Source organism: Canis lupus, chromosome 9 (genome assembly GCF_011100685.1).
Source record: "Canis lupus familiaris isolate Mischka breed German Shepherd chromosome 9, alternate assembly UU_Cfam_GSD_1.0, whole genome shotgun sequence".
NCBI lineage: Eukaryota > Metazoa > Chordata > Mammalia > Carnivora > Canidae > Canis > Canis lupus.
Window position 1 is genome coordinate 42,885,772 of NC_049230.1, and position 27,604 is coordinate 42,913,375.

The 27,604-nt window shown below is 55.1% G+C and overlaps 3 protein-coding genes and 3 non-coding genes across 8 annotated transcripts; 5 read left to right on the plus strand and 1 right to left on the minus strand.

The window, feature by feature from the left end:
- Window positions 1-1,693: 1,693 nt before the first annotated feature.
- LOC119873479 lies at window positions 1,694-1,760 on the plus strand. The gene has a single exon (XR_005365068.1). It is a non-coding gene; the product is annotated as a small nucleolar RNA SNORD42 (small nucleolar RNA).
- A 1,877-nt stretch (window positions 1,761-3,637) lies between these two features.
- Window positions 3,638-3,709, plus strand: LOC119873486. Its single transcript, XR_005365075.1, has one exon. It is a non-coding gene; the product is annotated as a small nucleolar RNA Z17 (small nucleolar RNA).
- A 578-nt stretch (window positions 3,710-4,287) lies between these two features.
- On the plus strand, window positions 4,288-4,352 carry LOC119873480. Its single transcript, XR_005365069.1, has one exon. It is a non-coding gene; the product is annotated as a small nucleolar RNA SNORD42 (small nucleolar RNA).
- Window positions 4,353-5,066: 714 nt separating this feature from the next.
- Window positions 5,067-7,172, minus strand: TLCD1 (TLC domain containing 1). Its single transcript, XM_038548272.1, has 4 exons — window positions 6,800-7,172; window positions 6,391-6,473; window positions 6,216-6,298; window positions 5,067-5,797 (listed from the first exon to the last, which is right to left on the minus strand). Exons 1-4 carry the CDS (start codon window positions 6,991-6,993, stop codon window positions 5,414-5,416), a joined length of 744 nt encoding a protein of 247 aa, XP_038404200.1. The 5' UTR covers window positions 6,994-7,172; the 3' UTR covers window positions 5,067-5,413.
- Window positions 7,173-9,287: 2,115 nt separating this feature from the next.
- Window positions 9,288-19,163, plus strand: NEK8 (NIMA related kinase 8). Of its 3 annotated transcripts, XM_038548274.1 has the most exons (16): window positions 9,355-9,414; window positions 11,554-11,738; window positions 12,301-12,506; window positions 12,742-12,974; window positions 13,202-13,333; window positions 13,754-13,962; window positions 14,124-14,206; window positions 14,287-14,468; window positions 14,559-14,709; window positions 15,672-15,748; window positions 16,095-16,212; window positions 16,864-17,014; window positions 17,242-17,405; window positions 17,515-17,673; window positions 17,850-18,008; window positions 18,404-19,163. In XM_038548274.1, exons 3-16 carry the CDS (start codon window positions 12,371-12,373, stop codon window positions 18,430-18,432), a joined length of 1,983 nt encoding a protein of 660 aa, XP_038404202.1. In that variant the 5' UTR covers window positions 9,355-9,414; window positions 11,554-11,738; window positions 12,301-12,370; the 3' UTR covers window positions 18,433-19,163. The 3 variants fall into 3 exon arrangements, with proteins under 3 accessions (XP_038404201.1, XP_038404202.1, XP_038404203.1); XM_038548273.1 differs by lacking the exon at window positions 11,554-11,738 and having other exon boundaries at window positions 9,288-9,414; XM_038548275.1 differs by lacking the exons at window positions 9,355-9,414; window positions 11,554-11,738 and having other exon boundaries at window positions 12,364-12,506; window positions 12,822-12,974.
- A 599-nt stretch (window positions 19,164-19,762) lies between these two features.
- Window positions 19,763-25,994, plus strand: TRAF4 (TNF receptor associated factor 4). The gene is made up of 7 exons (XM_038548286.1): window positions 19,763-19,972; window positions 23,087-23,138; window positions 23,748-23,852; window positions 23,927-24,088; window positions 24,178-24,339; window positions 24,429-24,584; window positions 24,849-25,994. Exons 1-7 carry the CDS (start codon window positions 19,830-19,832, stop codon window positions 25,479-25,481), a joined length of 1,413 nt encoding a protein of 470 aa, XP_038404214.1. The 5' UTR covers window positions 19,763-19,829; the 3' UTR covers window positions 25,482-25,994.
- Window positions 25,995-27,604: the final 1,610 nt, after the last annotated feature.

A 27,604-nucleotide genomic window follows, 5' to 3' on the forward strand; every position in this document is an offset into this window, starting at 1 on the left:
TACCGGCGTTCTCTCTGATCCCATCGGAATCTTACCCCCAAGGACAGCTCTTCCATTTTGCAGGTCTGCAGAATAGAAGAGGGGTGTAGGACACAATAATTCTCGCCGTCCAAAGGGGACAGCTAGTTCCAAAGCAGGGAAGAGGAAGATAGAAAGGGTAGGGTGGAGATGGGATAGACACAGACCATCGGAGAAGCAAACCGAAGCATTCCTAAAACTTGTTCTGTGTGGGGAACTGAATTTGAGGATGCCAACATGACTGGAGCAGGGGGAGGGAAGACTACTTAAAGAGAGGGGACTATGAATGAAATTACTCACGAGAACTAGCAAGTCCTAGTGAAATCAGTGCAACGGGTGTTTTTAATATTGGTAGTTTAAAGAATATTATCGGGAAAACGCACGACATCTAGGACTATCACAGGTAAAGAGGGGCAGATACGGCCACCTTCTACCTCCTATGACACTTTCCTCTTCTCCTCTGCCTGACTCGTCTTTTTCTGCGACCAAATCACTGTGTTATTGATAAACCACGTCGCCGCTCTGGACCTAAATTTCCACAGAAGTTGTTTGAGGGTCTTGGACCAGATAATTAAAGTTTGTTTTGTTTTGTTGAGAGAGTGCACACAAGCCGGAGTAGGGGGCCGCAGAGGGGAGAAGTCAGATCTTTGCTGAGCAGGGAGCCCTATGGGGGTCTGCACCCCAGGACCCTGGGATCATGACCTGAGCAGAAGTCAGAGGCCTAACCTACTGAACCACCCAGGAGCTCCTGTACCAGACAACTTCTGCTCTAACGTTCTAGAACTTTGCTTCACTCTCCCTGAGTCAACCTAATTATATTTAGCTCAGTTTTCAGTGTTACTGTCTCCTGAAACTGCAATACTTTCCTCAAAATGGGAAGCGCTCAGGATCAGACGCCAGCTGCAGCTGGCTACACGAAACACATCCACGACCTTAGCAAATAAACATAATAAAACGTGCCTCCAAAAAACTACAACCCCCAAGACACTTTAGACTCTTTTGCGGGAAGGGGTGGAGCATGCTTAATCACTCTCGCGAGGGCATTAAACTTAACTACTATTCCCAGAGGGCGCTGCGCTACAGTTTATCCAATCAGCTTTAAATAAAAAGCATCGCGAGTCTTCGGTGAGACTGCGCTCTATAAGCCCGTGGAAACGAGCCTGGGAAATCCCTTTCACGAAGATGGCGCCGAAGGCGAAGAAGGAAGGTGTGTGTTCGGGCTGGGGAAAGAGGGTTATCACGGTTAGCTGGCGTGGGGTCTCTTCGGAATGAACGAACTGGGAGGACAGCGGCTAGGCTAAGCTTTGGGGTGTCCTCTCCCGAGCTGCGTGTCGCATTCCGCCATGCCACGGTGCGTGTGTACCCAGCCTCGTGGGCTAGGCTCTTCTGAGGTGGTTTGTGGAGGCAAGCCTGGCCGGCCCCACCTGTCGGGGGTTGCCAGACTGTTGGCTTTGGGGAACTACTTATATCCACCGGCCGGAGCTCCGTGTCTCCAGACCTGTAAAAAACTAGCCTCCAATTTAATTTCCTTTTTTTTTCCCCCGTGTTTTAGGCGGTGCTATATAGGTAAATAAAACTGCTAACACATCTTGTCAGATATCAAGCGTTCGATTATCGTTAGTTCCTCTTTTCTGCGTCGTATTCCTGGACTTCTTCCCAAGTTCGAACCAGTATCGTGCATATGATGGAAAAATCTTAATCTCCTGAGACTTGTGATGTCTTCAAAGGAACCACTGATGCACGTGTGGTCTGGGGCGCCCGCTAGGACGGAAGTGATTGTTTTCTGAATCCCGAGCCCTAATTTTCTTTCTTTCTCTCAGCCCCTGCCCCTCCCAAAGCCGAAGCCAAAGCAAAGGCTTTGAAAGCTAAGAAAGCGGTGCTGAAAGGCGTGCACAGTCACAAAAAAAAGAAGATCCGCACGTCACCTACATTCCGACGACCCAAGACCCTGCGTCTCCGAAGGCAGCCGAAATATCCTCGAAAGAGCGCCCCCAGGAGAAACAAGTTAGTAATGCCCTTTCCTGTGAAAAGATGTTGGGTAACCATTCGTAATTTGGAAACTTACCAAACCTACAGCATGGGTTCTCAAATACATGTTGGTACCTAGTGTGTGTCTTCCTAAGGGGAGTGTGAAGGGATTGTTAGTGCCCCATTTAAGAACAAGAAGAGACGGGGATCCCTGGGTGGCGCAGTGGTTTAGCGCCTGCCTTTGGCCCAGGGCGTGATCCTGGAGACCCAGGATCGAATCCCACATCGGGCTCCTGGTGCATGGAGCCTGCTTCTCCCTCTGCCTATGTCTCTGCCTCTCTCTCTGTGTGACTATCATAAATAAATAAAAATTAAAAAAAAAAAAAAAAAAGAACAAGAAGAGACGTTTAACTAATTGTCAGGTTAATTATTGTTCTTATATGACCAGGATTTTTATATTTTTTTAATTTTTAAAAAACGCCTATTCACTAGAGATACAGAGAGCAGCAGGCACCCTGAGGGAGCCCGATGCAGGCCTGGATCCCAGAATCCTGCAATCATGACCTGAGCCAAAGGCACTCAACCACTGAGCCACCCAGGTGCCCAATGATTAGGGTTTTATTTTTAAGATTTTAATTACTTATTCATGAGAGATACCAGAGAGAGCCACAGAAGCAGGCTCCATGCAGGGAGCCCAACGTGGGTCCCCATTCTGGGTCTCCAGGATCACACCCTGGGCTGAAAGCGGTGCTAAAGCGCAGAGCTATCCGGGCTGCCCTGATTAGGGTTTTAAACTCCGTTTTCTTGGAGTGTAAAAAGTAGGACTTTGATAAATGTATTTTGTTTTGGAGTTCCAGATTTAGTTATTCATTGTGCCTATTGCTGGAAGGAATAGTCCTAACAGGTGCTGATTCTAGATTGATAAGGACACTTATAATAACCAAATGGACATAGAAGGCCTGCAACAGTGTATGTAAAAATTCTCATTTACACTCAAGAAATAGGAGGGAATAGGCAAAAGATTAGGGTCTTTGAAGTGTTTTGTAGTAATAAGACTGACTTTAGGGGCCACGTATTAGAACAATAGTAGTAACTGCCACCTTCTATTTCTTAAAAAAAAAAAAAGAAAAGAAAAGAGTGATAGAGTGGGTTGTGTCCGTGGAGGAAAGCACTTTTTACCCCCATTTAGACTTAGGATTTAATGTGATGAGAGGTTGAGACCTGATATCTAGCTTTAAGACAGGAACGTAATGTCCAGATGAACAGAGACTTGCTTTTCTGAATTTCAGGGGGAAAGGTGTGTGGTAGGTATGGTCAAGCCATTGTAAGTTTAACTTGGACTATAAATAAAAGTTGCTTTCATTCATTGGTCCTCAAACCAGTTTCAGCAACTAGAGGGGGCAGAAATGTCTATCTCATCTCCTAGTGAAGCACTAATGTTCTTTGGAACTCTACTCTGGGTTTCAAGATTCCATAGTCCAGCTTTATGCTCTTGAAGTAAGTTGTTTACTCTCTGAAGCCTCAAATTCTTTTAGAGGTTTGCCCTTCAAAACGCTAAAGTCAAAGAATGAAGGGGGTTTACTCAGATGATTCTTCAATCACTTGAAAGTCCTTCAAGTGGAAGAGAGTGCACAGGTCTCCCAAGTTTCAGGGTGCAGATGATGACACTGTTTAGCGACCAAAGTCTGACAAAAATGATTGCTACTTCATTGTCTGATGCACCTGGGCTCTTCTGGCTTCAGGCTCTGAAAGAGGGCCTATCTTCTCTTTTATCAGACCCAGGCCAGCTGACACCATTTTGCCTCTTCTCCAGGCTTGATCACTATGCCATCATCAAGTTCCCCTTAACTACTGAGTCAGCCATGAAGAAAATAGAAGACAACAACACACTTGTGTTCATTGTGGATGTCAAGGCCAATAAGCACCAGATCAAACAGGCTGTGAAGAAGCTCTATGACATTGATGTGGCCAAGGTCAACACCTTGATCAGGTGAGTAGGGCCTTCATCAGGAGCCAGGAAACCTACATGGAGTCAGGTAGGTTTCACAGCTTTTGAGCCTTGAGAAATGAGCAGCTTTTGCTGTATTTCTATGTGGTATGGGCTTTTGAGGATACATTAGCTCTCCTGCCTCTAGGACTTGATGTATGGTGTTGGCTTTCTTGATTCTTACACCTTTAGATAGACAGGCCCTAGACCCAATTTATGTCAGATTATCTGCACTTAAGTCTTAAAATGTACTGTGGTGGTCCCCACAAGGGGACTTGGCTTCATATGTGGTTTGGTGGCATCCCTAGCCTCTTATGCAAATGATGGAAAAGTCACTATTTAGGAAAGAATGACATGAACAAAGGAACTGCTGATGTGCCAGAAAGACTAGGGGGAAAGGGAAGGGGTTAGGGGCAGTAAGGGCAAGAGGAATTAAGACATCCTTCATCCTAGGCCTGATGGAGAGAAGAAAGCATATGTTCGACTGGCTCCTGACTATGATGCTTTGGATGTTGCCAACAAAGTAAGCTTCCTTTTCTGTGAACTCACCCACTGCCTGGGTCCAAGTGATGGCTCTTTTGGTCATTAATAAGTGACCAAAAAAAAAAAAATTGTGTCCAAAACATGACTTCTCACTGGTCTTAACTGACTGCACCCCATATCCTTAATAGGCCCTGCTTCACCTCATTTTGCTTTTTAACTGTGACTTTTCAGCTAATCTTCACATTTCAGCTCCTGGTAATGAAAGCTCCCCTTTTGTTTTTCAGATTGGGATCATCTAAACTGAGTCCAGCCGGCTATAAATCTAAATATAAATTTTTTCACCATATATGTTTGTTTGTTGATTTCTGGTTGGGCTTCTGGGAGGCCATACTATGGTATATATACACACTTAGGTAACAGGGCTCGGGTAAGACTCTTGGTCTACTTACCCTGTTGGAACACTGCCTTATTACCACACCACACTTCTTAAAATCCCAGCAAAATAAAATAAAATCCCAGCAAAATAAAATAAAATCCCAGCAGTGGAAGCTCAGATATTTCGGGCCCGGATTGGGGTTCATTGTCCTGGGACAACTACAACTTGCCACTGTTGGAGGGGTAAGAAAAACAAGAATCCTTCCCTTTATCTGGAAGAGGCTTTGTAGGAAACCAACACAGAGTTCTCATTAGCATCCACTTCAGGGCAGTGTGGACTGGTTGGCTTTCATAGCACCTGTCCCCACACCCAACTACTACGTCCAACCGGTCTGTCTGCTTCCCTCACCCCTTGCCCAAGAAAGGACAAGGACTTCAGAGGAGTGCTTTCAATCAACATTTTCAATAGTAGGTGCAGCAGTCGGCCTCAGAGGATGCCCCAGGCGTGGAGCTAATTCTCTTACACATGGAGGCTGTTTTTGGCGCCTTTGCTCTTGCCACAAGTTGCAGGCTTTGTGCCTTTCATTCAGTCAAAAACTTGCCTTTGTGTTGCTGACTGGGGACACGCTCAGGGCAGAAGTCTGAGCGGAGGAGGCGGGAAAAGTAGGTGAGGATCATGACGTCCAGCATGAGCAGTATACTCAGCAGAAAGGTGCCCAGTGTCCTCTGGCCCCAATAATGCAGGAAGAAATAGGTGAGGTAGGCCTGAGGGGCCAGGCGGAAGAGAAAGTACATGACCAAGTTGACATACTTATTGACCCTGTACAGGAGGAGGTGCTGGGCGTTGTTTATCTTCATCATCATGCGGATAGTGAGGAATATGTTGCTGACCTCCACCAGCAGTGTTAGGACTCCCCCACCAACAAAACTGTTCCAAAAGATGCCTGAAAAGAAGGCACTCATGGCCTAGAAGGCAAAGAAAGGAGAGAGCAGGTTAGGGACTCCAGATACCATCGATTTCCTAAAAATTGGTAGGGATGGCAAAGCTACCAGATGGTTGGCTGGGAAGTCCATCCTTATTGGCTTCCTTCTGGATTATAGTTTATGGTGGATTAAACATAATTATATTTTGATCCCCGCCCACAGGTTCTGGCTCTGGGTAGGGTTTCCAGTCTTCAAGGAGGTATTAGGCCATGGATTGCTGGCCTCAAATAGTTACCTGCCAAGGGCACACACAGTGCCAACCTTCACTCAGTGTCCTGGTAGGAGATGTAGGACACAGGTTGGAAATGAATTAGGATAGTATTTACCTCCCAGATCCAGAAAGGGCTGAGACTAGGTTGCTAGCACCAGGACTACACCACATCCCCTGCCTATCATTTACCATGAGGTGATGAACGAGATATTCCCAAGAAGCTCGTGTCTGACGACTAACCACGATGTCTACCGAGTCGTGGATGAAATACCCTAGGAAGGGGACGGAGAGAGATCATGAATGTAACTGAACAAAAAAATTCCCAGTCCCCACACATACTTAATATTTTCTGGGCAAGACCTACCTGCGGAAAAGCAAACGAGCAGATAACCAGAAAGCGACCATGCCGTCTCAATCTCCACCAGTATCTCGGGGGTCTGCCATACACTGGGAGGGAAGACGGCAAGCTCACAACATCTCGGCATCCCCGAGGACCCTCTACTCCCCCCATTACCCTTCCCGGTCCCCAGGGAATATGGGCTCGCGTTATTGGCCGAGTGGAAGTGAGGAGAGGCTTGGCTGAAATCCAGGTTATCTCCCGGTTCCTAGATGAGCTTTCCCCCTCCCCCGGGGAACTCTGCCGTTCCTAGCCGGAGAGCTTTCCGAACGGAGAGTCAGGTTGAAACCGCTTGGCCTGAGCCTGCCAGAGTGATGCCGAGGATAACGTGGGCTCCCCTAGCCACCCACCTTCACTCCCCCAGTCCTTCACTCACCACAGCAGCGCCCAGATCCCGGACACAATGGAATGGGCGAAGGAGACGAGCAGGTTGTGCCAACGCCAGGTGCGCAGGGGGTCGGCGCGCACGTGCGCGGGCAGGGGCAGCCGGCTGAGCGCGCGCCGGAGCGCCCGGAAGGTCAGCGTGGCGCCCAGAAGCAGCGGCAGGGCGGGGTGCAGCAGTGAGGGCATGCTGGCCCTCTCTGCCGTCTGTCTGTCTGCCCCCTAGCCGGCCTCGTTGGACTGCTCAGGAAACCGGGATCCTGTCGGCCCACCTCGCCCCGGCCGCCTCCCCGCCGGCCGCCAGCCTCACAGTTTTCGCTGAGCCCTCTAGGCCCCTGCGCTGCTCGCGTTCGCACCCCGCCGGTCTCTGCCCCCGCCCCGAGCCGCCCCCGCCCCGCCCCGCCCCGCCCCTCGGCGCCTCGGCAGCGGCCCGGGCGAGAGCCCCCTTTCCCCGGAGCCTCCGGGCCCCGCCTGGCTCCCGCGGACTTCGGGTGAAAAGGGGCTGTCCTGGGGACGCCGCCGCCGCGGTACCCCTCGCGGGCGCCCCTCGACTGCCAAGAGTCCAGCCTCGCTTGCTTGGCCTCATTCACCGGCGTCCCCACTTTCCCCGGGGCTCCCGGCTCCCCCGCCTGGGCGGGTACTGAGAGAACTCTCTCCGCCCTCAACTCCTTTCTGGGCAGAGCGGGGCGGGGCCCGCCACACACCCGCGTCCTTTAAGCCCAGGTCCTGCGAAGCGCTCCGAGCCCCGCCTCGATAATGGTCTCCGCCCATACCCTGTTCTGCCACTGGATCTCTGGCTTCTTCAGGCCAGAGACGGACTTGTTTACCAGCCTCTCCGGTGCCCCTCATCGACGTGGTGCCTAGGAAGGGTCGACTAATCCACCACCACCCCTCTACCCAGCCCGCTCTTGGGCTACTGGGGCCCAGCGGTTGTCACAATCCTCCCTCAGACAGACCCGGCTTTTCTGGCTCCTTTGGGCTGGCACGCGGGAGACCTCCGATTTGCACGGGCTACTGGCGTAACCCTTACTCGAGGCCAGTGGTCTGGAGCGGTTGCAGCTCGTGGTCACTAGGTGTCAGCCTATCCCCACGTTGGCGCGGGATCCCCCTCCCGCCTCCAAACGTACGAGGTGCAAACGGAGGAAAGGCTGAGAATCCAAGGCTGGGGATGGTAAAGGAGAGGAAGGGAGCAGTTGGATGGGGGGTGGTGAGGTGGGGGGGAAAGATGCTGCGAGAGGGAAGGAAAGCTAGAAGCCTGAGGTGCCGGAGACCCAGGGACCAAGAGGTTTGGGTGTTTGTTCTGCCTCCTTTGATGGCTCCAAGATTACATATTAACTAACCCCTGTGGGGCTCCTGGGTCAACCACGGCTCTACTGGTTTCTAGGTGAGAGCACGAGTTTCCCGGGTTGAGCGGCTTTCCTCCTCTGAGCTCTCTTTTGCTCACAGGGCAGCTTTGTTCATCAGCCAATAGCAGCCTGAGCCAGCGACCCAGGGCCCCTCGTGGGGCCCCTCTAGTGGTCTTTCCACGTGGGCAGGTTTGAGTACCCTTTTGAGGGGTTGGGCGGGACAGAACGTAAACACTGCTTTCCTCCCATTCCTCGCCCACTCAGAAATAGGGACGCTGTCCCTTAGCTAATCACCATCCTCTTACTCCTTAACCGAGCTTTTTATGGAGCTCGCAGAGCAGAAGGCCCAAGGAGACAACAGGAATTAAACTCACTTCCAGTCAAGACCCTAGATGATCATACTAACCAGCCCCCTACAGTTTAGGCAGGAGCCTTGAACCCACATGGGTCAAACAGCTCTCCTTCCTCCTCTCTCTGATGCTCTCCGATAGTGGTGTACTTCTCTCATCTTCTCTCCGCCTGGCAGATTCTCCCCACAGTTGAGCCTTGAAGGCGATGGCCTGCAGCCAAGTTGTGTGTTGGTGTGTGGGGGCAGGAGGAGTGATGAAAGTGCTGGCGAGCGCGGTGCTCACTAGCTGGGACAGCCTGGAGTTTCCACATCCCTAGGTGAATCAATTTGCACAGCTTGGGGTTTCCCAGGTCCCTACCTAGGCAAACACGAAACTAACCCGGCACCCTGCCCCACAGACCGAGAGTGCTGATGCTCTCTTGGTACAGTTTTGGTAGTTGATCATTTGAGTGCCAGTGAGAATCTGCTCTCCTTCCGAAATAGCATCACTAGTGGGCAAAGAGGTGGGCTGAGAGAGGTCAGTCGTCGCTTTCCAACCTCGCTGGTTGTGCAGGGCACCCCTCCGCTCAATGGATGCTTCGCGAGGGCCAGATGCACACCTGTTTTTAGGCAGTGGCTGGTCCTGTCCTAGGCGCCAAAAATGGCATAACACCCCACTGCTGGGACCCTGAAAAGGCAACTGTGGGCGGGGGCTGCAAGGACTGTGTAAACAGCACAAGACAGATGCAAAGCTGAACCCACATCAATCTCACTTGCTCCGCCCCGCAATTATCTTGCAGCGTAGGGGGCGTGGTCCTGAGTGGGCGGGTCCGCGCACGCGCCGCATCGGGGCGGGGGGGGTTCCGGAAATGTGACTCTGAGAAATAAGATGGAGAAGTACGAGCGGATCCGAGTGGTGGGGAGAGGTGCCTTCGGGTGAGCCAGGGATCTGGGGAAGGAAAATGGTCGGGGAGAGGGAAAGTAAGCCCCAGCTCTGACCGCGAATTCGCTGCCCGGTTAGCCCCGCCCCGAGGCGTGAGCGCCCCTTGGAAAGCCCTGCCCTCGCTTCCGGTCCCGGCCCGGGCTGGGAGGCTCCGCCTCTCGCGAGGTCACGCCCCGACGAGCCTCGGCGCCCCCGCAGAGTTCTGTTCTTCGATTCCTGACTAGTTCGTTCCACAGATAGTGAGCCCGGCGCTGTGGGCTCCGGACGCTCCCGGCGACGCGTATATAGTAAAGACCAAAATGAGAGTGTCTTTTCCCTCTCGGAGCTCACAGACTGTAGTAAAATGATACAATAGACAAGTAATTAAAAGTTATTAACAAGCTGCGAGCCTGGAATACGCCAGGGAGTATTTATTTGGGGTGGTCAAGGAAAATTTCCCTGAGAAGTGAAGTTTAAAGCCACGACTTGAGGAATGCAAACCAGCAATCCACAGGTGCAGGCAGAGCTTTTCAGGCAGAGGAAGCAGCATATCCTCACGTGGAAAGGAATTCAGAGTATTCAAGGAACTGAGAAAAAGACTGGTGAAGTTGGAATGTAGCGGGCAAGGTCAAGAATGGTATATAAAGGGGCGCCGGGGTGGCTCAGCTGGTTAAACGTCTGCCTTCGGCTCAGGTCATGATCCCTGAGTCCTGGGATGGAGCCCGCACGGGGCTCCCTGCTCAGTGAAGAGCCTGTCTCTCCCTCTGCTACTTCTCTGCGTGCGCTCTCGCTCCCTCTCTGCCAAATAAATAAATAAAACCTTGAGGGAAAAAAAGAATAGTATGTATAAAAAATAATGGTATAAAATGTGATTGTCACAGAGGACAGATTATGGCATTATAGGCTGAGGTAAAGAGATTGGATTTATTTGAAGTGTAAAGAGAAGAGGTTTCAGCAGAATGGTCTTCATATGATTTGCATTTTTTATTTTTATTTTTATTTTTTTTTAAACTGTTTTTTTTTTTTAATTTTTATTTATTTATTATAGTCACAGAGAGAGAGAGAGAGGCAGAGACACAGGCAGAGGGAGAAGCAGGCTCCATGCACCGGGAGCCCGACGTGGGATTCGATCCCGGGTCTCCAGGATCGCGCCCTGGGCCAAAGGCAGGCGCCAAACCGCTGCGCCACCCAGGGATCCCGATTTGCATTTTTTAAATGTCACCCTGGCTGCTGTGTGGAACTTAGAGTTGAGGATGCCGAAAGTAAAAGGCATCATTTTAAAGGCTAGTGCAGTATTTTAGGCAAGAAATAATGATTTGGACAAGGGTATAGCAGAAGTCAGAAATGGATGAGTTCATAATATTTTGCAGATAGAAACAGGATTTATTGATACGTTGCTGTGAAATGGAGGAAAGATTTTGGGATGATTTTCTGGTGTCTGACTTTAATGGTGGTGTCAGTTACTAAGATGGAAGAGACTAAGGAAGAAAAGAGTTTGGGAGGGGGCACCTTGGTGCTCAGTGGTTGAGCATCTGCCTTTCGCTCAGGTCGTGATCCCGGGGTCCTGGGATAGAGTCTTGCATCGTGGTCCCCGCAGGGAGCTTGCTTCTCCCTCTGCCCCTGTCTCTGCCTCTTTTTCTGTGTCTCTCATGAAAAAATAAATAAAATCTTAAAAAAAAAAAAAAAAAAAGAAAGAAAGGGCTTGGGGCAGAAATCAAAAGTTTTATTTTGAATTTGTTAAAATTTCGGATGTTTGCAAGCAGTTCAGGTAGAAATGCAAAGCAAGTAGTTGGATTTCTGAGTCTGGGTCTCAGAGGAGAGGTCTGAGTTGGAAATACAAATTTGATACTTAGTTGATCCTCTTACAGTCCATTCATTCAGCAGATACTCATTGAGCTCTTACTATGAGCTAAACACTGGGCTATGATCTGGGGATATAGTTAAAAAGGAGAACAAGAACCCTGCTTTTATGGACACTGACTAGAGTTGAAAGAAAATAATTGTATGAACGGCTTCCACTCACTGAGCATTTCTGATGTGCCAAGCACTGTGCTAAGTGCCTTACATGCATTTTCTTTTTCTTTTTTTGTTCTTACATGCATTTTCTCATTTGATCCTCTCAACAACCGAGGGAAATTGTTTTTATCTTGCAGATGTAAATGTCATATAGTCGAAAACTAAGTGAGTAGTAAGAGCAGGAGCCAGGATTTGAGCCTGGCAGTTAACTCCAAAGTCTATGGGAACTTATGAAGATCAAGACTAATGTCACACTGCCTGTGATGAAACTGAGTCTCAGATAAGTTAAATGACTTGCCTAAGGTCTCACACAGAGTTTATGGTCAGTTCTCCCGGTTCTTAAACTCAGTGTTCTATGCATTTAGTTATAGACCTGTTAATCTTGGTGTCCATTCTCAGTCTTTTTTAAAGATTTTATTTATTTGGGACACCTGGGTGGCTCAGCGGTTGAGCATCTGCCTTTGGCCCGGGCAGGCCATGATCCCAGGATACTGGATCGAGTCCCACATTGGGCTCCTTGTGGGGAGCCTGCTTCTCCATCTGCCTAGGTCTCTGCCTATCTCTCTCTCTCTGTATCTCTCATGAATAAATAAATAAAATCTTAAAAAAAATATATTTTATTTATTTGAGGGAGCACAAGTGGAGGGGAGGGGAAGAGGGAGAGAGAGAAGCAGACTCCTCACTGAGCAGGAAGCCCAACTTGGGGCTCGATCCCAGGATCCTGAGATCATGACCTGAGCCAAAGGCAGATGCTTCACCAACTGAGCCACCCAGGTGCCCCACCAACTCCCCTCTCCTAAGTAACATCTGGGGACCAGGTCTGCCCTGCCTGATGAGTGGTGGGAGGCTCAGCTGGTGCCCACCCCTGTACTCTGTGTCCCCAGGATTGTGCACCTGTGCCTGCGCAAGGCCGACCAGAAGCTGGTGATCATCAAGCAGATCCCAGTGGAGCAGATGACCAAAGAAGAGCGGCAAGCAGCCCAAAATGAGTGTCAGGTCCTCAAACTACTCAACCACCCCAATGTCATTGAGTACTATGAGAACTTCCTGGAGGACAAGGCCCTCATGATTGCCATGGAATATGCACCAGGTGGGCCAGCCTCCTTGCACTGACCTGGCTCTGAGGGCCTCTCACCTCTGGGACTGGCAGACACAGATCAGCTGCCTACCCTTCTCAGAATGGGTTTGACCAAGGGTCAGAGGTAGAGTTCTCACGCCAGTTGTGTAAGGCTGGCAGGCCCTTGCCCTGTCTGGACTGTTAATTTTATTAAAAGAGCCCCATGCCTGGGACAGCCTAGATCTTAACTAGTTCCTTGTGGCTGCAGGTGGCACCCTGGCTGAGTTCATCCAAAAGCGCTGTAATTCCTTGCTAGAGGAGGAGACCATCCTGCATTTCTTTGTGCAGATCCTGCTGGCACTGCATCATGTGCATACCCATCTCATCCTGCACCGGGACCTCAAGACTCAAAACATCCTTCTTGACAAACACCGCATGGTTGTCAAGATTGGTGACTTCGGCATCTCCAAGATCCTTAGTAGCAAGAGCAAGGCCTACACGGTGCTTGGGCACAGAGGGGACCTTAAGGGTGCTGGAGGTTTTGAGGGCCAAGGCGCACTCTGCATCCCAACCCCCCCCCCCCCCAAGACCTTGGCCCCTTTGCCGTGACTGGGTGGTCCTGCAGGAGGAAGCACTTTGCCTGCTTTAGGGAGAGGCAGTTTCCCAGTGGGCTTTGCACAGACCCTTCCCTCCCCTGAGCTATAATAATATCTGCTTCCCTCCTGCAGGTGGTGGGCACCCCGTGCTACATCTCCCCTGAACTGTGTGAGGGCAAGCCTTACAATCAGAAGAGTGACATCTGGGCCCTGGGTTGTGTCCTCTATGAGCTGGCCAGTCTCAAGAGGGCCTTTGAAGCTGCAGTGAGTTATACCCCCAAAGAGACAATTGGGAGACCTCCTCTGGAAGTTCTTGGCTAAGATGTTTCCCTCACCTGACTGGTAGATTACCCTGGGGCAGGGCTGTGGCTTCCTTCAGGCTATGGGTTCCTGAAGGTGGGGCTTGGGTTCCCCATTAAACTGAGGACTCCTAAGGGCAGGGCTCTCCTATCAGGTTAGGGACCCTCCTAGGGTAAGACTTGAATTCTCCCAACAACCTAGGGTTTCTGAGGCCACAGATGCAGCACCTCTGTCAGGAGTTCCTATCACTGGGAGTCCCCTCATCAGAATGAAATTTGAGTGCGGGGCTATGACCACTCCATTAGACTTGCTGGGGGTGCTGCCACCCCCCCACCAAGAGCATGGCCCAGGCTCTGGCCAACCTCACTCTTGGTGCTTTCACAGAACCTGCCAGCATTGGTGCTGAAGATCATGAGTGGCACCTTTGCACCCATCTCTGACCGGTACAGCCCTGAGCTACGCCAGCTGGTCCTCAGTCTGCTCAGCCTGGAGCCCTCACAGCGGCCACCACTCAGCCACATCATGGCACAGCCCCTCTGCATCCGTGCCCTCCTCAACCTTCACACCGACCTGGGCAGTGTCCGCATGAGGAGGCCTGTGCAGGGAGCAGGGGAGGGGGCTCTGGGCCGCAGTGGGACACCAGGGGGAGCACAATGAACCTGGGGCAGGGGGAGCTCAAGGCAAGTCCTCCATTTCAGCGTGTGGAAGCACCAGGAATGGTCCTTGTCCTAAAGCACCCCCATCTGACCCACAGGGCAGAGAAGTCTCTGGTCCCCGGGCCACCCATGGCCCCCGGCGGCAGCACAGGGAGCAGGAGCGCCGGCGCCCGCTGCAGGGGTAAGTCGGGGCGCACTGCCAAGCCCACTGATGCCAGGCCATTCCCACCAGTTTAACAGGCCCAATGCGCCGTCCCTCAGGCATTCCCCGGGGACTCGGCCGGCCGGCCATTCCGCCACCGCTGTCGTCGGTTTACGCGTGGGGTGGCGGGCTCAGCGCCCCTCTGCGGCTGCCGATGCTCAACACAGAAGTGGTGCAGGTGGCAGCTGGACGCACGCAGAAGGCCGGCGTCACGCGCTCGGGGCGCCTCATCCTGTGGGAGGTGATCAGGCTGGGGCGGGCACCTGGACGGCGAGGGGCGGGAGGGGCGCTCGGGGCGCTGGCCCGCTCACACCACCCCTACCTCGGGCAGGCCCCGCCCCTAGGCGCCGGAGGGGGCGCCCTTCTGCCCGGGGCCGTGGAGCAGCAGCAGCCCCAGTTCGTCTCCCGCTTCCTGGAGGGCCAGTCAGGCGTGACTATCAAGCACGTGGCCTGTGGGGACCTCTTCACTGCTTGCCTGACCGGTGAGTCCATCAGAGGACCATCCAGGGCATCGCACAGAGTCTGAGAGGGCTCCCCAGAGCAACTTCCCTCATTGGTTGTCATTTCCTCATTAATGCTTTTTTCTTTTTTTAAAGATTTATTTATTTATGATAGAGAGAGAGAGAGAGAGGCAGAGACACAGGCAGAGGGAGAAGCAGGCTCCATGCCAGGATCCCGATGCGGGACTCGATCCTGGGACTCCAGGATCGTGCCCTGGGCCAAAGGCAGGTGCGAAACCGCTGAGCCAACCAGGGATCCCCTAAGATGTAATTATTTTTAGAGAGAGAGCACATGCGTGCCTGCTGGGTCAGGGGCCCAGGGCAGAGGGCGAGAGAATTTTTTTTTTTTTTTTTTAGGATTGTATTTATTCATGAGAGACACACACACACAGAGGCAGAGACGTAGGCAGAGAGAGAAGCAGGCTCCATGCAGGGAGCCCAATGCGGGACTATCTGATCCCAGGACTCCAGGATCCCGCCCTGGGCCAAAGGCAGTTGCTCAACGGCTGAGCCACCCAGGGATTCCAGGGTGAGAGAATCTTAAGCAGACTCCCTGCTGAGTGCAGAGCCTGATGTGGGGCTAGATATCAGGACCCTGAGATCATGACCTGAGCAGAAATCAAGAGTCAGGGTCTTAATTGACTGAGCCACCTGGATGCCCCATTTATCCCTCACCAGGTAGTTTACTGACACAATCTCCTTTACCCTCCAGAACAGCCCTGGCCAGGTAGTTACTGTATATTATCCTCATTTGAGGTAGGCTCAGATCTAAAGCTCAGAGGCTGTCACCTGTCCACACACACACTTGAGACACTCCTGTCCTTTTTCTACTTCCTGTCCCATTCTTCCAGCCTTTGCTTCTGACTTCTTGCCCCTCTAACATGTGACTGGCCTATCTGGAAGCCCAACCCCCCCCTTCTGTTTCCTCACCACCCCCTCTCCAGACCGAGGTATCATCATGACCTTTGGCAGTGGCAGCAATGGGTGCCTGGGCCATGGAAGCCTCAATGACATCAGCCAGGTGGGTGTTACAGGTACCCTGGGAAGGAGGAAGTAGGGAGATGGATATCTGATAGCTGACTCCCAAGTTGGGGGCAGGGGATCCCCAGCAACCACAAGTCCCTCTAGCTCCCAGGCTGCACCTGCTCTGGGCAACCTAGGGGAAGTACAGAAAGACCAGGCTTCCCTAGTGGTTGCAGTGTATGTGTGTGTGTGTTGGGGGGGGGGCAGCGGGGGAGGACAGTTAAAGAAACAGCTGTCTCATGAGAAATTTGCAGCCTCCAGCTTCTCCCTTCACGGGATGCTGACGGCCAGGCAGCTAGTCCAGACCCTCTGCTTAGTCTCTCTTGCTTCCCCCTTCCCTCTAGCCCACCATTGTGGAGGCCCTGCTGGGCTATGAGATGGTGCAGGTGGCCTGTGGGGCATCTCATGTGCTGGCCCTGTCCACTGAGCGAGAACTCTTTGCCTGGGGCCGCGGAGATGGTGGTAAGCTCTTCACCCTGTTCTAGCCTCTCAGCTCCATCTCACAGCACCCTGACCAAGATTCATTCCTCTCCATACCTACCTTCCACCCCATGGCCCATTATCCCTCTTTTCTCTTCCCATCCCATTCATTTATTCCCTAAACACAACTTACACAACTTAACTGCATATCTACTATGAGCCCACCCGGGGCTGGGTGCAGAGAGACAAGATGAACAAGAGTCATTTCCTTCAGGTGCTTGTGATGAGGTTTCTCTCATCTGACAGTCTTAAACAGGACCCCCTCTGGGTCAGATGTCATGCTGAGAGGACTTACATGGGGTCTCTGTCCTCCTGGCAGACTCAGTCCTAGTGTCTTTCAGAGGGGAGAAATGACATCTCCCTATAATAAAGGACAGACAGCATCAGGGCTCCCCCCAAGGTACAGAGATGTGGGAATCCAAGGAATGGCATGGGATTTCCCTGCACGAGACAGAGGTGACATCTGAACAGAGCCTTAAGGAGGAGTAGGGTTTTGACCACAGAGGGCCCAGGGGTAGGTATTTCAGGCTGAGGGCACAGCCTTCACTCATGTGGTCACCTCCTCTCCGTGGCTCCCCCTCATCTTGGCATCACCAACTCTAAAACTAGCCCCCTCCTGGTTTCTCCTTGTAGGCCGGCTGGGACTGGGCACCAGGGAGTCCCACAGCTGCCCCCAGCAGGTGTCCATGCCCCCAGGACAGGAAGCCCAGCGGGTTGTATGTGGCATTGACTCCTCCATGATCCTCACTGTACCTGGCAGAGCCCTGGCCTGCGGGAGTAACAGGTAGATTGGTGCACTGGCCTGCCCTCTGCTGCTCCCTGGCTGCTAATGCTTCATCTGTCATTGCCTTACCTTCCATCAAGGGTCAGAACTGAGGGTGGGGCTGAGAGACCTGCTGATTCAACCCAGGGTGGGATCTGCCCCTGGTGACCAGCTCTTGCCCAGATTGGTGGGGTCAGGAGGGTCTATGCAAACTGACCATTGAAATTGGCTTCTGGCTCCACCTTCAGGTTCAACAAGCTGGGCCTGGACCGCCTCTCCCTGGGGGAGGAGCCTGCCCCCAACCAGCAGGTGGAGGAGGCCCTGAGCTTCACACCACTAGGTTCTGCACCCTTTGACCGGGAGCCCCTGCTCAGCGTGGACCTGGGCACTGCTCATTCAGCTGCCGTGACTGGTGAGTAGGACCTGGCACAGGGGGACACTCCTGTCCACAGGTGGACTCCACTGGCCTCCTTGGGATCTCAGCTGAGGTACCCCTTTCTCTTCTCTTCCCTCCCCTACAGCCTCTGGTGACTGCTATACTTTTGGCAGCAATCAGCATGGGCAGCTGGGCACTAATGCCCGCCGGGTCAGCCGGGCACCTTGTCAAGTCCAAGGCCTGCAGAACATCAAGATAGCAATGGTAGCCTGTGGGGATGCCTTCACTGTAGCCGTTGGGGCAGGTGATTGATTAGTGGGCACTCTGGGCACAGACAGGGGTATGGGCAGGCCCCTGGGCAGTGGGGGGTATCCTTCTCGGGGCTGCTGAACCTCCTATTGGGGCCAATATGGCAATCCAGGAGGGTAGCAACCTAAGCTTTGTCCTCCTGTTTCCCTCCTTGGGATTCTCTTTTTGCAGAAGGTGAAGTGTACTCATGGGGCAAAGGGGCCCGAGGTCGACTAGGCAGAAGGGATGAGGATGCTGGACTCCCTCGGCCAGTGCAGCTGGATGAGATACACCCCTACACAGTGACTTCTGTGTCCTGTTGCCATGGAAACACTCTACTAGCTGTTCGCCGTGAGTTACAACTTTTCCCACCTCACCTGCACAAGGGTTAATCCAGCGAGTCCCTGCCCACACTCCCATTCCCCAGTGGCCACAGCCCAAGTCGCTAAAAGCATCTTAAGCCTCCAGATAAAGCAAAAGCTGCAGGCTGAAACAGCTTCCTGCCTGGGGAGGCCAAGGGAGTTTGTTTCTTCCGTCTCCCTGAAGAGATGGCTGCTCCCAGTGCTTGCCAGGGCCCAAATGTATTCTTTCTCCTACCTCCAGTCCAGTTTAGTTTGAACCTGTTTCCCACCCGTCAGGGTCCAGAGTCCAGGGCCCATCATGGGAGTGGGAGCGGAGGTGGGTATCCCTTGCTGTAAACGATGCCCTCTGGGTGGCTGCAGGGGTTTCTTGTTTTTACCCTCCAGCGGTTACAGATGAGCCAGTTCCACCGTGAGGGACCTAGATACATCTTGGGACCACCTTGATATTGCTTCTCCTCTGAACACTCTCAAAAACTGCAGATGCCTGCAGCAAGACTGTCCCCACCAGCCCCCTGGATGGTACTCAGGGAGGTATACCAACCAGTGAAGCGCCCACTCTCTTTTGGCCCTGGATCTGTAAACCTTAACCCACCCTGTTTCCCAACATCTCCCTTTCTCTCCCCACCCCTTTTAAGTTGGTGTCCCCAAGGTCCAGCCAGCCTGGCTAGAGTCGGAAACCAGACCTAACCTATGGAAGCAGGGTGGTCTCGAGTCTGGGCAGAAAAAAGCTGGAGGCTGCTGGCTGTGGCTTCACCTAGACCCTACTCTTTTCCCCTGCCCACTTAGACAAATAAGCTGATAGTGCCCCCTGGGAGAGCAGCACAGTGCTGTGGAACAGGGCAAGCCCAGTCCTGTCTAGACTGGCCATTCTGGCCACCTAGCTTCTGCATTGCCTGGGGCAGGGAGCCTCACCACCCACCCTGACTCTAATACCCTGAGGCTTAGATTTGCACAACTTCTGAGTGGACTGGGAGTGCATCTGCAAGCGCACCAGTGACTACTGCAGAGGGGGATCCCTGTTGAAGGTTTCCTTCACCCCAGTCATTCCCCCAGAGCAGGCTGGGAGAAAGGGTAGCTGGCTGGGCCCGACCAATTTCCAGATGACTGGGAAATCGCGCCAATAAAAACATCAGCTGCCTGCCTAGAATGTGGTCTCTTCAGGGGTGGGGTGGCGGCCCGACACCCCAGGGCTGGGCAGGGCCGAGGTCCAGGGAGGAATGTGGGCGCAGCCTGAGGCTGGGGCCGAGGTTCCCCTGGCCCAGCGCCCAGGCCGGCTTCTCCGCGCCAGCCGAGCTCCCCAGATCTGGTTGCCAGGCTTCGGCTGCCTAGCACCTGCAAGCTGGAGTCCCGGGCCTCAGGGCGACACGTGGCCCCCCGAGACCGAGACCGAGCCATCGACTCTGGAGAAGCGAACCTTTGTGGCGCGGCCCGGCCCAGCCGCCGGGGCCCTCCGCCCTATCGAGCCTCAGGGTCCCTCCAGCCCTGGGGAGAAGGAAGCGGAGCCACGATCTCTCTTCCCGGAGGGAGAGAGGAGCCGGTGCGCGGTGGAGGGCGCCAGGCCGGCGGCCCGCGGACCCCGGAGCCTCGAGCCCGGGAGGTGGGCGGGAGCTGGGTGCGGCGGGCGCTAGGACCGCGCGGGCGCGGCTCCACCCCCTCTTCCGGCGGGCGGGCGCGCGGGCTCTGGGGCTGGGCGCAGGCCGCGGCCGCCAGTCGGCGCCGCCCGGAGCCGGGAGCGCGGCCGGAGCGAGGCGCGGGCTGTGGGGCCGTCGCGTGCCCGGCCCCGCTCGCCCGTGCCCGCCGCGCGCCCGCCATGCCTGGCTTCGACTACAAGTTCCTGGAGAAGCCCAAGCGGCGGCTGCTGTGCCCGCTGTGCGGGAAGCCCATGCGCGAGCCTGTGCAGGTCTCTACCTGCGGCCACCGCTTCTGCGACACCTGCCTGCAGGAGTTCCTCAGGTGCGGGCCGGGGGGGCGGGCAGCGGCCGGTGGCGAGGACGAGGGGGGACGGCGCCTGGGGAGGGGCCCGGGCCCGAGGCACGCCGGGCCTTTGTCTGCGCCGCGGCTCCGTGATCTCAAGGGCGCCCACCGTGACGTCACGGCGGAGGCGGTGACGTCAGACCCCGAGGGAGGACCCCACGCACTAATCCGAAGGGGCCCGGGGCCCGGGGCCCGGCCGGCGGCCGCGCGGGGTCGGAAGACTTCGGTGCCAGCCCGCGGGGTGGTGGAGGGAGAAGCCCTTTCTGGCCCGGGGCCGCGCCCCCCGCCCCCGCCCCCCGCCCCCGCCCCCCGCCAGCCGGAGCGGCCGCATCCTTGAACTTTGAATCCGTACGGGAAGGGAGGCCGAACCCTCTGCCCGCGCCGCGCCTTAAGCCTCTGGAGTTTCCGCCCATCTAACCTCTTCTGATTCTAAGAACAATCCGAGAATGGCAGCTTTTGTTCTCCCATTTCACAGATGGTGAAACAAGAGCTTCAAAGAAAGGCCGCGACTTGCCTACGGTCGCACAGTCCCTTAAAGGGTTAGCTGGGATTTAAGCCCCCAAGCCCCGGCTGCTTTTGGTCGAACAGCAGAGGGAGGATAGTGACGCTACAGACCGCCCCTGAAGCACTGGGCCCCTGGGGTGCCCCTCCTCGCCACTGGGGCTCTTGAGTACCAGGGGTGGTCTGATAAATCGCCAGAGAGGGGGTCGCACCCTGCGTGTTACTGACCCGGGGATCCGGGTGACCCCTTGGCTCTGGGGCATCTGTTGAGTTTTGGGTGCTCCGCGGTGTCTTGAATCTAAAACTCTTTTGCTGGGAATTGCTCGGGCCCCGGTGTGGGAAGGCGAGATGAGGGAGCCCCCACTTCTGTGGAGGTCGTGCCCCGAGAGCACAAGGGAAAGCTGTCAGGAGGCTGTTTGCTGAGGGGGCCTAGGGGCGCAGGCAGGGAGCACTTCTGGGGCTCCTGCCTCAGTGCTCCCCCCTCCGTCTCTCAGCCCTCCGCAGCCCCTAGCTGGCGGAAATCTCAGCAGGCCCTTTGTTTTCAGTTCCCCACAGCCTGGGCCGGCTCTTGCCCTCACATATGCTCCTGTGAGAGCTGCTGTGCTGCCCCCTCCTCCTTACCCTCACCCTCCTCCCTCCTCCCTTCACTGTACACACATACTCCCCTACAGACACACAGTCCCATTGTCTTTTGCGGTGCCCTTCCCGGCCCTCTGGTTTCCAGATGAGGCCAGCTGAGCCCCTGCCCCCACTCGCAGCTGACCCACCCTGACTGCCTGGAAGGGAGCAGAGGAGGGGGCTGTCAGGCGGCTTCCCTCCGCCTCCTCTGCCCCTCTCCCCAGCTTCTGCCCCTCCCCCTCCCGGAAATCCCCTCTTCCTCTCCCACAGCCACCTCCCCCCATCCTGTTTTCTCCCCTGGGTCTGGGCCTCCACTGCACAGCCTGGAGCAATCTCTGGCCCGGCCTCTCCGCCCCCCCTCCCAGCGCCTGAGCTGTGCAGCTGAGGCCCCCAAAGGAAAGAAGTGGTTGAACAGGCTCTGTCCCTCACCACCCCCTACCCTACAAGCAAGGGTGTCCATAGCCCCGGCGGAACCTTTGTCCTGGCTGGGCCCCAAGCTGCTCGGGCTAATCTGCCTGAAGCCTGGGAACTTGCCTTAGTCCCCTCCCTGTTTCCAAAACCTCTAAATCAGCACATTCCTGGAGCAGCCAGGCAGACCCCTCCCCGGTGGCCCACCCCTCTTTCCCCACTCCTGCCAGGGCTATTACTCAGGTTGGTCCAGGAAGGCTGGTTGCCCTGTGGGCATGGGCACACCTCTTCAGTGCCTGGACATGTATTGTTCTTGCCATCGGTGGCATGGTCATTGGTGGTAGTGGGGTAAGGAGGTGGGTGCTAGAAATCCTTTGGGCTGCCCATGTCCTACAAAGTACCATCGTGGACAGGGCAGCCATGTGGCTTCCGCTTCCGCCTTGATTTCTGCCTCCCACCTCCCTGACTCACATCTGCCAGGAATGCTATGCCTGAAGTCCTACCGGTGAGCCCTTGCCCTGCCTAGGCCACACCAGACATGTGTGACTGGTCCTGGCTAGGGTCAGCAAGGCCCTGTTGGCGGAAGGAGGTGTGCCAACAGGTTCTTTGGTGCAAGGTCAGAAAGCTTTCAGTGCATGCCGTGTGGTGACCAGAGTCTTGGCTGTGCCCCCTGCATGGTTTTTCTTGCCCTGCCTCTTGTCTGTGTGTACAGTGTAGTAGAACCTATATGAGGTTTGGAATCAGTCAGACATCCAGGTGCTGCTTCTGCTGTGGGTCTCAGTTCTTTCATCTGCAAAATGGAGGCACGGAGCCCCTTCCCAGAGGCAGGTGGTAGGACTGGATGGGAGTGTAAACAAGTGCCTCGGAGTGAGCCTCTCCTCTTTGCTTTAGAAGACACACCCTTGGGATCCCTGGGTGGCGCAGCGGTTTGGCGCCTGCCTTTGGCCCAGGGCGCGATCCTGGAGACCCGGGATCGAATCCCACATCAGGCTCCCGGTGCATGGAGCCTGCTTCTCCCTCTGCCTGTGTCTCTGCCTCCCTCTCTCTCTCTGTGTGACTATCATAAATAAATAAAAATTAAAAAAAAAAAAAAAAAAAAAAAAAAAAGACACACCCTTGTGGGAGGAGGGAAGGGATAGGGTAAACTGGCCCCAAACTGACCTTTGACCTGGGTTCTTGGACTAGAGCACTAATGGGGGCTGGGCAGCCCTGCAATTTAATCTCAGCCCATCCCCGAACCCCCCCACCATCAGCCAGTGAGAGGAGAGAGGGCAGGTGTCCTGTGCCTTTTCCAGTCCAGCTGCCCTCCTGGGGGGGAGGGGTACCAGCTGCCACCTGTCGGCCAAATGCTGTCTGAGGCAGCTGTCTGCCTCCACTGGGCCCAGAACCCCTCTATCCAGGACAAGAGCTAGGATCTTCTGGGGTTCTGGGGATAGTGGGTACCCACAGGCCTCTGGCTGAGAACAGGTCTAGAGAGGGAGTGTGAGGCTGCCCTGGTTGAGGGGGTGAGGCCTGGGTTCTCCCTTCCCATAGCTGGAGCCTGACCCTGCCCCTCCCCCTTCACAGTGAAGGAGTCTTCAAATGCCCTGAGGACCAACTTCCTTTGGACTATGCCAAGGTGAGTCCACAGTGCCAGGCAGAGGCCCAGGTTACAGGCTTTTGCCCTTGGTGGAGGCTGGAGCTGCTGGCAGCCAGTCGGCTCAGGGCCAATGTCAACCCTGTACCGTGGAATCGTGCCCCCACAAAGGTGGCCTCTTCCCTCCCACCGGGCCAGTTTGCAAATGAGGCCAGTGTTTGCCCTGGAGGGTAGGCACAATGCCCAGCCTGTGGGGGTGCACAGAGCTGCTCTGTGCCCAGAAGAAAGGCTCCCCCTCCCCTTTGGGGGCAAGCCAGACCAGTGGCTGAGGGCCAGGACCCCTCTACCAGGAGGAAGGAAGCAGAGGATGTGGGGGCTGCCTGGAACTGAGCAGGCTGATTGGCTACCACTCCAGAGGGAGTGTCCTGTGCAGGCAGGTTGGAGACCCTGGTGTCCAGCTGTGGAGCAGATACCACCTGCTGGGCCTTTTCTCTCTGGGCACAGAGGGGAATACAGCTCCAGGGAACCCGTTACTGACTCTAAGGTAGAGCTAGCCTGTCTGGGGGTGGTGGGGGTGGTGGGGGCGGTGGGGGTGGTAACTGGGGCCTGTAGCAGGCTCTGACCCTGACCAGTTCCTCTGCATCCACTCAGATCTACCCAGACCCGGAGCTGGAGGTGCAGGTGCTGAGCCTGGCGATCCGCTGCATCCACAGTGAGGAGGGCTGCCGCTGGAGCGGGCCGCTCCGGCACCTGCAGGTGAGTCTCTGGTGGGGAGGGCGGGGAACAACCCCTTTGCCGGCTGGCACTAACTGCCTCCCCCCACTCCCTAGAGTCACCTGAATACATGCAGCTTCAATGTCATCCCCTGCCCCAATCGCTGCCCCACCAAGCTGAGCCGCCGGGATCTGCCGGCACACTTGCAACACGACTGCCCCAAGCGGCGCCTCAAGTGCGAGTTCTGTGGTTGTGACTTCAGCGGGGAGGCCTTTGAGGTGAGAGGGGCCTGGTGAAGGGCAGGGGGAGAGTCGGGCACCTGGTAGCCCAGGGATCCCTCAACTCGGCCTTTCTGGCCTTCCCGCAGAGCCACGAGGGCGTGTGCCCCCAAGAGAGCGTGTACTGTGAGAACAAGTGTGGTGCCCGCATGATGCGGCGCCTGCTGGCCCAGCACGCTGCCTCTGAGTGCCCCAAGCGCACCCAGCCTTGTACCTACTGCACCAAGGAGTTCGTCTTTGACACAATCCAGGTCCGGCCCTTCCCGAGTGTGGGCGTGGGGTGGGCAGGGAGTGGGGAATCGAGCTACTGATCCCTGTTTCTCTGCCTCTGTGGCCACAGAGCCACCAGTACCAGTGCCCGAGGTTGCCTGTGCCCTGCCCCAACCAGTGTGGTGTGGGCACGGTGGCTCGGGAGGACCTGCCTGGCCATCTGAAGGAGAGCTGTAGCACCGCCCTGGTGCTGTGTCCCTTCAAGGACTCCGGCTGCAAACACAGGGTGAGATGTTGAGATGTCCTGCTTTCCCGTTGGCCCCCTTGGTCCCTGAAGCCTCATATGCAGACCAGGCCCACGGTGGTTCCTGCTGTGAGGCCGCTACTGGCCTCCTAAGTGCCCTCTATCTTCCCCGTTCAGAGCTGGGTACCTGCAGCTCTCCCCCCTCCCCCCTCTCCCCTGGGCCTGCTCCTGCTGAGAACTGTGTGTCGTCCCCCCCCCCCCCCCCCCCCCCCCCCCCCCCCCGCCTGCTCTGGGCTTTGCCAACAGTGTCCTAAGCTGGCGATGGCACGGCATGTGGAGGAGAGTGTGAAGCCACACCTGGCCATGATGTGTGCCCTGGTGAGCCGGCAGCGGCAGGAGCTGCAGGAGATGCGGCGGGAGCTGGAGGAGCTGTCGGTGGGCAGTGACGGCGTGCTCATCTGGAAGATAGGCAGCTATGGACGGCGGCTTCAGGAAGCCAAAGCTAAGCCCAACCTCGAGTGCTTCAGCCCGGCCTTCTACACACACAAGTACGGCTACAAGTTGCAGGTCTCTGCGTTCCTCAATGGCAACGGCAGCGGCGAGGGGACTCACCTCTCGCTCTACATTCGCGTGCTGCCAGGTGCCTTTGACAATCTCCTGGAGTGGCCATTTGCCCGCCGTGTCACCTTCTCCCTGCTGGATCAGAGCGACCCTGGGCTGGCTAAGCCACAGCATGTCACGGAGACCTTTCACCCTGACCCAAACTGGAAGAATTTTCAAAAACCGGGTACTTGGCGGGGCTCCCTGGATGAGAGTTCTCTGGGCTTTGGTTATCCCAAGTTCATTTCCCACCAGGATATCCGCAAGCGAAACTATGTGCGGGATGATGCCGTCTTCATCCGTGCCTCTGTTGAACTGCCCCGCAAGATCCTCAGCTGAGTGCAGACAGGGCTCCAGGAGAAAGGGAGGATGGAATGTGACCTCAGTCGGGAACTGGCTGAACCTGGAGAGGGGGCCGGACCCCCTTTCAGCCTCTTTTGCTGCCTAGGTTCTGTTCCTCCGTTCCCCCTCCCCCCCTTCCCTCCTACCCTCAGGTGCCTCCTATTGGTGCTTCAGCCCTGGCCCCTGGGTGGAGCAGGTCTTGGGGTCACCAAGGGCTTGGAAACAAGTGATCCCAGGGTCTGTCTCCTCTCCTGGGCAGGGAAGACATGCCTTGGTGCCGGCCACACTCTACCCGGGACTGAGGTACCTGCTGGTGCTATGTCCCAAGAGCCATAGTGGGGGGTGGGAGTTGGGAAAGTGAGGGGTAGTTCAAAGAATCTGTCTTGATGAGATCTGATTTCTCTTCCCCTTTCCCCAGCTGTGCCCTCTCCGGTTATTTATTTACTTAGTGCCAGGAGAGCACGGCGGGGGAGCCCTGGTTTTTAATAAATCCTGAATTGTATTTATTAACTTGGTTCCAGCCTGACTTATCTGGGATGGTCAGGGCCCTGGAAGGCAGGGCCCGACTGCGAGGTCACAGGGCCGAAGTCAGGCTGCTGCATCGCCCTCTGGCGGACGGCAGGGGAATCGCGTCGGCTTTGTGCGGCGCACAGCTGCCTGCCTCTGCCGCCTGGTGGTTAAATGGGGAGATGCAGGCTCTGAACATTTTAGAAGTTGGGAGTCCCCTGATCCTCGCTCCACTAAAGCCTAGGGTTTCCACCCTAAGTTGGTGTTTCTTGGTCCAGTAATGATAGCTGTCACGTGGCAGACACCGCTAGGTGCTTTACCTGTATTATTTCATTTAATACAACAGGCCAATGAAATCGCTCCCATCCCCAAACTAAAAGGACCTATCTCGACTGGTTGTGATGAAGACTTCCTAAGACAGTGCTTGTTCCTAGCACAAAATACGTGCTTGACAGAAGGTTCATCCAGCCCCAAAGCCCAGCCCATATCCAGGGACTAAGCCATGGGCCTTGTGAGATGTACAGGGCACCTGGATTTTCTCATCCATATTTGTTTACTTTTCATAGAGGCCTCAGTGCCTGTGATTACCCACATTTGACTGACAAAACAGGAATGGAGGCGTGAGCCGAATTCTCAGGGCTCGTTCAAGCTGGTTTGGGACAGGGCCTGGATTCTGTTGGAAGCTCTAGCAATCCTGGTAGTATAGCTCCCTTTAATTTTGGCTGTAGAATTGAGTTTGGATCCTTGCTGTGCTTGCTTTTTGGCAAGTTGTTCAGCTACATGGGGCACTGTAAGACTTACTGGCAAGATGGAGGGAGTATTCCTATTCCCCTAGACTTGCAAACTTCACAATCAATCAAGTCCCTTACTCTTTCTGCTTGGCCCTGGGAACAGGCCCAGTGTGTGACTACCACTACCTTAGTAAGGGGCAGGTTCAAGGGCTGGAGTTTTTGCCTTCACTTTGCCACACAGGCTGAAGTGAAAAGAGCTTGTGTTAGGATTAAGGACCTTCAAAAGGTCACATTCACTGACCGAGGGGGAGATGGGACCCTGGTGGCCTTGCTGAGGAAGTAAAGACTGCTTCTCCAGATGGTTCCATCTTGGTACAGTGATGCCAGGAAACTGGTAGGGAAAAGCCTGGGCTCTGCCAAATGCCTGCGTCAGGCAACAGGTGGAAAACCGTGCGTCCAGCATCCGTCTTCCCAGAGAAGCCGGACACCCTGGGTCAAGCTTGGGCCCCCTCTGCTGGCAGGCCTGTGCCGTGCACCACTCGAGAGCACACGGACAGGGAAGGTCGAGCGGTAGCTTCTAGAGTTGTGTTCAACAGTGGGTGTTGCACTTGACTCCAGACCCCAAACCTCATTCCAGCGATGCTGCAAGCAAGCAGAACTGCTTTGTGGAACTCAGGCCAGATTTTGTTTTGGTTTATTTTCTTGAGATTTTATTCATTCATGAGACACAGAGAGAGAGAGGCAGAGACACAGGCAGAGGGAGAAGCAGGCTCCCTGTGGGGAGCTCGATGTGGGACTTGATCCCTGGTCTCCGGGATCACACCCGGAGCCAAAGGCGGACGCTCAACTGCTGAGCCACCTGGGTGCCCCTCAGGCCAGGTT